Source organism: Peromyscus leucopus, chromosome 11, assembly GCF_004664715.2.
Source record: "Peromyscus leucopus breed LL Stock chromosome 11, UCI_PerLeu_2.1, whole genome shotgun sequence".
In the NCBI taxonomy this organism is placed as follows: domain Eukaryota; kingdom Metazoa; phylum Chordata; class Mammalia; order Rodentia; family Cricetidae; genus Peromyscus; species Peromyscus leucopus.
This window is the reverse complement of record NC_051072.1, coordinates 45,463,700-45,474,953: the sequence shown is the minus strand read 5'-3', so window position 1 is coordinate 45,474,953 and position 11,254 is coordinate 45,463,700. Positions and strand designations below refer to the sequence as shown.

At 44.5% G+C, this 11,254-nt stretch overlaps 1 protein-coding gene across 1 annotated transcript; it reads left to right on the top strand.

Annotated features, from left to right (window-relative positions):
- The first annotated feature begins 680 nt into the window (after positions 1-680).
- LOC119088722 (baculoviral IAP repeat-containing protein 1f-like) lies at positions 681-5,821 on the top strand. Its single transcript, XM_037209460.1, has 2 exons — positions 681-845; positions 4,405-5,821. Exons 1-2 carry the CDS (start codon positions 836-838, stop codon positions 4,767-4,769), a joined length of 375 nt encoding a protein of 124 aa, XP_037065355.1. The 5' UTR covers positions 681-835; the 3' UTR covers positions 4,770-5,821.
- The last annotated feature ends 5,433 nt before the right edge of the window (positions 5,822-11,254 follow it).

Below are 11,254 nucleotides of genomic sequence, written 5' to 3'. Positions count from 1 at the left end.
TGGGGTCCAGAGCTGTGTCTTCACAATGTTTCCCAAACTTACCATGCATACAGAGAGCCTGAGTTTACCCTTGCTTTCTCTTCTCTTCATATAGACACAGGAACAGGGTGTGTGTGGACGCATGCATGTGAGTTTTGTTTATGGGGAGATTAGATGGGAAATTCAGTGTGTTAAAATGTCAGGGACAGAATCAGGCACCAAGATGATGACTAGCATATATCACATGGTAATTGTGCCAAAAAGACATGGAGTATAATGAGTGCTAAGTCTCCGCACTGTGGAACAAAGAATTTACATGCATTTAAAGGGCAGAATGGGACAGCTGGATGGATTCCTCAGAGGGATTAGAGGAGGTGGGATGGCGAGGGAGGGGGCCAAAGTCTGTGCAGTTAGGGCAGTGACCTGCACTGCGGTGGAGGCCCTGCTTTAGAAGAGAGAGCAGAAATGGACAGACAGCTGGACCTGTGTGAAGAGTCAGGTGGGGGAGGATGGAGGATCCAGCTGCAGAGAGCAGCAGGGGAGCAGCTGTGTGCTGACCCCTTCTCCTTTCCTTGGAGAGGACAGTGACGAGGAGGGCCCCTGCTAGGTGGGGCCTCCTAGACTGCAGAAGGTCTAGGTCATCAGCTGCTCACTCATGCTGGGACTACTACTGAGGATGGCTTTGTGGTGTCTCCCCACAGCCCAGGCTCTGGGTTCTCTCAGGAACCTGGAGGAACTGCTCCTTCCCAGTGGGGACGGGATTCACCACGTGGCCAAACTGATTGTCCGGCAATGTCTGCAGCTTCGGTGTCTCTGAGTTCTTGCCTTTAAGGAGACTTTGGATGATGACAGTGTGATGGAAATCGGTGAGTTCCCCTCAGGGAAAGGGTTTCCCCCTGTGTGGAAGCAGTGGCTTCATTGGAGCTGTCTGCTGTGAATGTCTAGAATGGCAAAGTCTTCCAAACTGTTCCTTATTTTCACCACCACACTGTTTCATCTCATGTCCTTCTGCAGACAGCTTCATCCTGTTCTGACTGGGAAGGTCAACAGCCTCCCTTTTTTTAAGTGGGGTTATAGAAGCCATCCACCTGTGGTTTGTTTCCCCAGTACTGGAAATTGAACTCAGTGCCCCCGACACACACACTAGATCAGTGTTCTACCCCTGCACCATGGACCACTAATCTGTGTTCTGATACTTGGTGTTCCATACACCTGGCAGATCCTCTGTTAGTCAATTGAATACTGACAATATGTAAACAAATGTGCAACAAGCTGAAATGTAGAACTGGATCAATGTTCCTGTTCACGTTGCTGAAAATTTTGTTATCCAAGTAAGTGTAGAGTCAACCAGATGAGGACACAGACCTGTGTGCATTCTGCAACTGTGCCCTCCTCTTCCTCCACAGATGACCACTGCACTGCTTTCTTTACCATAGAATCATTTGCCACAGACTCCTCATGGAAGGGGGTCCTGTGCAATAGGCACTGTTTTGTCTGTTTTGTCTGGAAATGTGTGTGCACTTCATATTCCTAGTAACACATGTGACCAGAGTGATTGATTTCACTGCTGTGTGTCATTCCATTATTTGACTGATCTGCACTCTGTGTCCATTCAATGGGTATTTGAGTTGTTTCTAGTAGTTGGTATCTATGAAGTGCTTCTGAGAACTTTCTCATACAGTGTCCATGTTTAGTAATTTCTAGGGTGAAATTTCTGAGTTACCTCACATGGACTAATTAAAAGTGTGTTTTGGTTAGATGTGTCACATGCCTGTAATTCAACACTTGGGAGATTCAAGAGTTCGAGGATTTCCTAGTTGAAGGCTAGGCTGGCTAACATGACACTTTGAGCACAAACAATTAAATAACAAAGGATCAAGCCTCTCCATGGTGTTGTACCCATTTTCACCCTCACCGGCTCTGGTAAGTTTTGTCAATCTCTTACAGTTAGGCACTCAGATGATTCTCGTGGGTAAGAAAACACAAAGCTTTAGTTGAGGAATAACTTTCAGATTGACCAGCACTGAAAGAAAAAGGCAGAAGGGAAGAAAAAGAAATGGTTGTAGCTTTCTGAGATGGGCAGACCTCACCAAACCTAATGGAGGCTTGGCTCATAGGCCCTGCACCAGGGGCCTGGGATTCTGCATAGAAAATCACATTGTCTTAGGTGAACCCGTCCTCCTGGTCTCCTAGCCAGGTCCCTAACCTGCCCCACATGATTAAATCTTAAAGGAGACTCTAAGTGGGTATCTCCACCTGAGGTAGGTTCCATTCTTTATGCCATAATTAATCACAGAGGGTGTGTTTAAATTCCCAGCTGTGGGACTGGAGGTGTAGCTCAGCAATGCTCATTTAGATTGTGTGAGGTCCCAAGTTCTGTGGTGATATATTGTGTATCAAATAAAGCTTGCATTTCTCTCCTTAAGATTTGCACAGCGTTGAGTTTTATAGCTTCTCTCGTTGTTGCTTAGTATAAATGGCGATGGTCTTTCACTCTTTTCCAGGATGTTAGGTTAAAACATTTCTAGCAATTGATCTCACAGAGATTTGGGGATCAATAATCCCTGGCCCTCTCACACGAAGGGCAGATACTTTTTCCTCTGGGAACCCAGCACTGGTTACCTGACACATGGTGGAGACTCGGTAAATATCTGTTAACAAAACAGGAAACACTTTCTTTTGGAGCTGTGCAGAAGGCTCCGCAGTTCGGAGCACTGGCTGCTCTTCCAGAGGACGTGGGTTTGATTCTCAGCACCCATACAGCTGCTCAGAACCATCTGTAACTCTAGTTCCAGGGGATGGTCACCCTCTTCTGACCTCTGTGGACAGTAGGCATGTTTGTGGTTCAGAAAAAACACCAATAAACATACAATTAGAAATGTTTTGTTTTTCTTTTTTATTTATTTATTGTGTATACAGTGTTCTGTCTGCACATATGCCTGCAGGCCAGCAGAGGGCACCAGATCCCCTGGTGTTATAGATGGTTGTGAGCTATCATGTGTTTGCTGGAAATTGAATTCAGGACCTCTGGAAGAGCAGCCATCAATGCTCTTAACCGCTGAGCCATCTCTCCAGCCCTTGTTTTTATTTTTTCAGACAGGATATCTCTGTAGAAACCTGGCTATCCTGGAACTTGCTCTGTAGACCAGGATTGCCTTGAACTCACAGAGATTTGCCTGCCTCTTCCTCCAGAGTGCTGAGATTAAAGGCATGAGTTACCACATCCTGGTCTTGAAATGAAATTTTTAAAAATTGCCTACCTTACTAAGACTTTTAAAAACATTTATTTATTTGTTTATCCATTTATTTATTGAGAGAGACCGAGGGGAGAGAGAGAGAGAGAGAGAGAGAGAGAGAGAGAGAGAGAGAGAGAGAGAGAGAGACTGTGCTGTGGCAAGTATATAGAGATCAGAGCTCAATTTTGTTGGTTCTCTTCTGCAATGTGGGTTCCACGGATTAAACTCAGGACATCAGGTTTGCCCAGAAGGTGCCTTTACCAGCTTAGCCGTCTCACCATGGCAACAGCGTCCATTAGTCCATGAACAGCTGACAGGTCCATGAACACCTGGCCAGCGTCTAATTAGGAGTTAGGAGACAGCACTTGCACACACCACAGAAGCAGATGAGTGTACAGTGTGATGTACAGAGTAAAGGAAAGCAGGGCATGATAGGCCACGGAAGGGGAGGACTGAGCTTTCCTCTAGTCCTTCCAGGGGAGTCTCCATTCGAGCGAGGACTGAGGAATACCCCTGACTATCACAGAAGATCCCTTAAGGATACAGTGGAAACACTTTGTTAAGGCCTCTGTCTTAAACTCAAACTACCACATGGTTCTGGATGAAATCAGCCCTATTGCTTCCCTGATTAGGGAAAAGTGGGTAGACAGTTAAAAACAAACACGAAGCTGGATTAGATCTTCACTTCCAAAGTCATGGGTCCATGGCCATTGAGAACTCACCATGTTTTGGCTCCATTTCCTTCAGAGCCCCAGCTCTCAGTAGCCAGGGAGTCCCTTCTGGGCTTTAGGTGGAAGTCACTGTGGTAGCCAGTGAGAGGACAAGCTGTTAGGACTCTGTACTCTGCAAAAAGGGAGACACTGTTGCCTCAATTTCTCAGTTCCTTCTACTGTAACTTCCCTTCACATATGTCCTTCTGTGAGACCAGAAGAGAAGTCCACATTGCCATGGCAGCCAAAGCTGTGTGAACTCAACTCCCTGACCTCTGCTTCCTCCAAACTGCTTGCGCTTTGGCCAGGCGGTTCCCTATCAACCAAGCAGCAGTTTAGAGCTTTCAAAGAATGGTCTCTAAAACGTCATGTTGAGCATTTCCCACTTTCGTCACGGTGGGTGTGGGAGTGGTACCCATAACTTGTCACCATCACTGAAGTCCTCAGGATATTCTTTTCATAAATGTTTTGTTTTCCAGCCAAGGGAGCAACCAGTGGAGGTTTCCAGAAACTTGAGAACTTAGATCTTTCAATGAATCACAAGATTACAGAGGAAGGGTATAGACATTTCTTTCAAGCCCTGGACAACCTGCCAAGCTTACAAGTGCTCAACATCTGCAGGCAAATCCCAGATTCCATCCAAGTTCAGGCTACCACAGTCAAGGCTCTGAGTCAGTGTGTGTCCCGACTGCCCAGGCTCACCAGGCTTGAGATGCTCAGTTGGCTTCTGGACAAAGAGGACATGAAAGTGATTAATGCTGTGAAGGAGAGACACCCTCAGTCCGAACGCTTGACTGTCTTCTGGAAATGGATAGTGCCTTTCTCTTCTGTCATTCAGAAGTAAAGGCTGTAGCCAAAGGCTACCAGTGGTTCTAGAAACCCAATTTTCCAATGCATCTCACTCTAGCTGAGGGTGGGATAACACCAGAATTTAGGACACTGAGGCAGGAGATAGAAGCGTGGGTTATATAGTAAGACCATTCCTCCAAACCAGAACTAATACCAAACCATTTTACTAATGATTGCATGTACAAGACTGCTCATTAACTATGGAAGGCTGATATTTTTTTCCTTTATTTTCATTTTATATGAATGGGTATTTTTGCCTGCATTTATGTCTGTGCATCACATGGGTGTCTGGTGTCTGCAGAGGACCAAAAAGTGTATTGAATGCCCCAGGGTCTGGAGTTATAGATGGTTGAGGGTCTCCATTTGGGTGCTGGGAACCGTACCTTTGTCTTACAAAAGCAACAAGTGCTCCTAATCCCTGAATCACCTCTCCAGCCCAAGTCCGATGATATATTAAAGCCTGCAGACCATCACTGAACTTAGGAGCTATGATGAGCTATCTTCATATGGTCCTTCTGTCTGAAGACTAGAGCTTCACTCAAGTTCATTCCTAGAACCCTCCATTGCCAAGGTCAACAGGAACGAGCAGGGAAGGGAGCATTGATCTATGTAAAAGCCACAAGGAAGGAGCATTTGATGGAGGTAAGAAATGGCCAGTTTAAGGATGAGTCAGTCCCACCCATGATGAAGCACGAGTCGACTTTAACACAGGATGCAGACGACTCTTTGCAGAGAAGCTCTTTAGTCTTTCTATGGCTTCTGTAGAGTCACCAGCCTTGGTGTGGCCATGCTTGGTCACACCATTTCCCATCCATTGCCAATGTGAGGAAGAAATCGGGCTTAGAGAAAACAGCTTTTGTTCCAGAGGATTTTGAGAGCTTTGCATGTGATGTAGTGGTCTCAATGTTTTCTTAGGAATCCACGGTACTTGGTATCTATGATTCTATCTAGTAAGCACTTCTAGATGTATTCATGTGGTAGTTTGAATAGGAATGATCTCCATAGGCTCATATATTTGAATGCTTGATCATCAGGGAGTGACACTATTAGGAGGTGTGGCTTTGTTGGAGGAAATGTGTCATTAGGGGGTTTCAAATGTTCAAGCCAGGCCTAGTCTCTCTTTCATCCTTCTGCCTGCTGATCTGGCTGTAGAACTCTTAGCTACATCTCCGGCAGGCAGCCATTTTTCCTGCCATTGTGAAAATGGACTAAATCTCTAAAACTGTAAGCCAGTTCCAGTTAAATGTCTTCCTTTATAATGTTGCCAAACATCATGGTGTCTTTTCACAGCAAACAAATATTGACTAAGACAATGAATTAACTTGATAATGATTTATCATTCAAAATGTATATTGAAACATCATTATGCACCTGCCTGGTATACTTCAAATATACATACTGTTGTGGGATATTTGATCACACTGTGAACCCCAAGATTGCATTATTTATTTGAAAAACCTGTTTCAAGGTATGGTGTGGTTCAGCCCTAGCTCATACCTTTAATCAAAGAGTTTTCTGCTTGAATACTGTAAATAGGATTAAATAAAGTGTGGGAGCCCACAACTGACTCAGTTTTCCAGTTTGAATCTGAAGTCTATTCTGAGTCAATAGAGTTCAGGCTTGTTTGCTCCGAGACTGTGAGAAAGTTTTGATTAGCCCACAGAGTCTCCTTGAAGGGCTGTGAGAAAGTCCTGATTAGCCCGCAGAGTCTCCTTGAAGGGCTGTGAGAAAGTCCTGATTAGCCCACAAGAAGGAACACACTATCTAGCTAGATGTAGGCTGCTGATGCCAGCCAGAGGTACCTTGAGATAGAAAATGAAACTGCCTGCTCCTTGACACAAGGCAGGATAGATAGTGGCTGAATGCCTGTGCTGTGCATTGTTCTACCTTTGTCCTTCAAGACTGTATATAAGCTGGCTGTGAAATAAACTCGGGGCTGTTTGGCGTTGACTGGTAGACCTCTCGACTCTTTTCTGTCTGCTTCATTGTCTCTTCAATCCGCATACCTCTACCCAGCTACCCAGCTGACTGTCGGCAGGCCCTGACAATAAAGTCAACCATAGGTCAAGAGGTGGAGCAAGCAACCAATTTACAGGAGGTGAACATAGGAAAAATGATAGAGAGTAAGAGGGAGTCAGGAGGATGGATAGAGACACACAGGAAGTAGAAGGGAGGGACATTCAGTGTGAGGAGTTTTGTTTGAGACAGCACAGGAGAAAGCTCTCATGGGGGAAGGTCAGCTGGGTGCTTTCTCTGCCTCTCTGGGCCAGCAGAGAAAAAAATTAAACAAACAAACAAACAAACAAAAACCCAACTACACATCCATGAAGGATTTTTTTGATTGGATTATTTGAGATAGGAAGAGCCACCCTGATTCTGGGCCATACCTTCTAGTGTCAGCCTACATAAAAGGCATGAAAGATGGATGCCTTTGATTTTTTCCTGCTTCCCCTCTCGTTCACTGGAAAATCCATCTATCCTGTTCCTGAGGCATTCCTTCACTAGTTAGAACTTACTTCTTTTGGGATTCCAGTATAGGCTGAAGACCAGCTGAGACATCCAGCTTTGTGGACTGAATAGTCATTGTTGAATTGGCTAGACTGGATCAAAGCCACTAAATTCATATGTATGTGTATACATATATGTATATGTATTCTATTAGTTTTGTTCCTTAGAGAACCCTGACTAATAGACTTACTCTCAGCGCTTTGATGAGTTATGTATCTCAACATCGACTGCTACTGGTGACAAAAAGAAGCTTTTCTGACTAAGGTTGAGAGCAGGCCAGGTCTACAAGTATAAACGTAATATTTAGAAGACCTTCAACAACATGACCAGTCGACAAAAGAACAATAGTGGTGTCTACCCTAGATCTATGACCTCTCTAGGCATGAGCTTTGGATGAGAATTACAAAACCAGGCAGGAAATTTCCTTAAGTAGAGTGGCTTCAAATCCAGTCAGAATGAGGTTTGTTACCCCATAACAGTCACACCACAATTATACCAGGGGGGCATCTTATCTAGTGGAATAGTGATGCAACATGCAGGGACCAGCACTGGGTCAGATCATTGACATCCTCCCCGCCCCCAACTCCCTGCAGCCTGCATAGCATCTTCCGGCACTATAAAAGCTATCTAGTAAGGAGGAAGGTTCTAGTTAGTTTGAGATTGATTGATGTCCTGAAAGAAAAACATCCATACATAGTCTTGCTTGAGGGCCTTTGTGGCTCTCATTTCCTTTTCCTGGGAAGTTTTCACCTCTTAAGCAGAGTTCTCTAAAGGATTGGAACTGACAGAATATATAAATATAGGTAGATAGATAAATAGACAGACAGATAGATATGGATATATCCATACATCCAAATACACTGGATTTATGAGATTGGCTTACAGGGTGTAGTCTGGATAGTCCAAAAATGGCTGGCTTACACTGTGTGATCAGGAATCTGGTGGTTTTTCAGTGTAGAATGTTGACTGTCTCAGTAGTGCTGACAGTCTGGCACTGAAGTCCTGGAGGATTCCTGGAGAGCTGCTGGTCTTTAGTCTACATTTGAATCATGAAAAAGTTGGTTCTACTACCAGTGAAGGAAAGCCACAGAGGCCACAGGATAGATGAACCTGCCAGAGAGTGAGGACAAGCAAAAAGGAGTTTCCTTCTTCCAGGTTCTTTTATCTGGGCTGCCATCAGAGAGTACTCGCCACCTTTAGGATGCATCTTCCTGCTTCAAATAACCTGATCAAGGAAATCCTTCACAGGAATACCTAGAACTTGCATTTTATTTGATTCCAGATGAGGTCAACTTAACAACCAAGATTAGCCATCCCACTATGGTTTGAGTGTTCTGTAAAGGGTCCTGTGTTGCAATGGAATATCCTTTGGAAGAATCAAGGAGTGAGAACTTCGTTGTGTTTTGAGGTGGGATCTATGTAAGGTGATAAGAATAAAATCATTAAGGTGAAGATCCCATTGGATCCTGGTGGCTTCCTAGGATAGATAAAAAATGGTCCATGTGCACAGACACATGATAAGTAAAATCATTTTAGAAAATTAAAGAGAAAGAAGATGACAAGGAGGAGAGTGTGGAAGGTGGGTATTCACACACAGATGTTAGTGGAGGAGAGTGTGGGAGGCAGGTACTCACATGCAGATGTTAGTGGAGAAGAATGTGGGAGGAGGTATTCACATACAGATGTTAGTGGAGGAGAGTATGGGAGGAGGTATTCACATACAGATGTTAGTGAAGGAGAGTGTGGGAGGAGGTATTCACATGCAGATGTTAGTGGAGGAGAGTGTGGGAGGGAGGTATTCACACACAGATGTTAGTGGAGGAGAGTGTGGGAGGCAGGTATTCACATACAGATGTTAGTGGAGGAGAGTGTGGAGGAGGTATTCACATGCAGATGTTAGTGGAGGAGAGTGTGGGAGGGAGGTGCTCACATACAGATGTTAGTGGAGGAGAGTGTGGGAGGGAGGTATTCACATACAGATGTTAGTAGAGGACACTGTACCCTGGCTTATGCTGTGCTCTGAATGTGAAAAGTCTCCTACAAGCAGCTCATGTGTCTGAGCATTTGGTTTCCAGCTGGGGTGCCATTGGTAAGATTTTGGAATCTTTAAGAGGTGGAGCCTGGGGGAGGAAGTGGGTCACTGGGGACAGGGTTGAGACTTTATAGCCTGGTGCCACTTCCTGTCATTTTCTCTGCGTCCTTGCTGCTGATGCACTGTGACCGGCTGACTTCCTGCTCCTGACACCAGGTCTCCTGTGCCCCGGTGGAAATATATCTTCAAACTGTAAGTCAGAATAAACCTTGTTTTCTGTGATCTGCTTTTTCAAGAAAAGTCACTACAGGCTGTTCTAGTGAAAATGAAAGCAACTAAGCAAAGCCTTAGGCTGCCAAGTCATGGCCAGTTCCTTCTTCTTTACAGGGAGGGAGCAGGATGCTAGAGTGGGGCAATTGTGTCCATAGATAAGAACATGACCTTTGTCTCATGATCACTAAGGAGACCGTAGTGGGGGACTATCCAGAGACAACTGTAAAATAAACTAGTCACAGAGTAGAGTAGCCTGAGGATTAACAGGTCTCCAGAGAGACCATTGCAGGTCCTTTCAATATGCCAGTGACATGGATTTCTTTTCATCTTATTAAGAATAGTCAAATGTGGCATCACTCACCACACTAGGGTACTCCTTCTAGATATTGTCTGATGAGCGAGTGTGTCTGGTCTTAAAAGATTTAACTTGGCCAGGTATTGTTGTACACGTTTATAATCTGACCACTCAATAGGCTGAGGCAGGATGATGTCTACTTTCCAGCTAATATGGGCTTTAGAGCAAAACCATATCCCCCAAACAAAACAAAAACAAATGAAAACTTCCATTTTGCTGCAGTTTTTGCTAAATGTAGGGAGGTAGGAAAATTCCAAATGAATGAGATAGATGAAACATCTCATGGAGGATCCACGTCTGACTCTATCCAAAGGTGGATTTGATATTCTCTTGAGAGTACTGCAATGTGGGGATTAGTCATATGCTTATACAAAGGGGATCCTAGTTTTGTCTTATTTAAAATTTTTTGATAACTTCATATCTAAGGGTTGTATTAACACCATTTCTACCCTGCCCTCTCTGTTCTTACCAAACTCCCTCTCAAATTCATGATCTCTTCTTTATTACACACACACACACACACACACACACACACACACACACACACACCTTACTGAGTCCATTTAGTGTTGATCGCATGTGTATGTGTTTAGGGCTGACCCCTTGGAACTGGACAAGCTATCAGGGCCTTGTCCCTGATGAAGAGCAATTCCCCCACGCTCAGCAGCTATTCATCACCTCTGCATCTTCTTATAGAGGTGAGGCCTTGTGACATTTTCCCCATCAACACTGGCGTGTCAAACTGGTGTCATTCTGCAAGGATTGTTTGGGCGACTATATTGTTGAAATTTCACGGGTGCGGATTCCCTGTTGTGTAAGTAAAATATACCTTACTGAGTCAGTCTTTGGAGAGGTCATAGGCTTTCCTGTTGGCAGGGGTACTGAATTGTGTTTCTTCCCTTGGTAGCTTTGCACAGACCTTCAGGTACCATGAGAGCTAATCCTCAGGGAGAAGGCTTCCAGACCTGTTTAAGCTTGATCCCACCAAGGGCTACATACAAAGTGTGTGATGTCCAGAGCAGGAGGGTTCTCGTCTTCAGGTTCTGGGAGGAATCAAAGGGCAAAGGCAATAAGGATTTATTTAAAAAAATATAGAACATTGGACTCATCTTTATTTATGAAAGAAAAATAATGGGAATGGCTTACATGTTCTACTTACTCTAGGGCAGGAATTAAGCCATTAAGCATTACCCAAACTTTCAAAATGGAAGAGGTGGGGAGCAAGGTGACTCGGGGTAAAAGTGCATGTTTTTGAGCTTGATGACTTGACTTGATCCTCATAATCCACCCTGGAGGGATGTTGGAAGGAGGA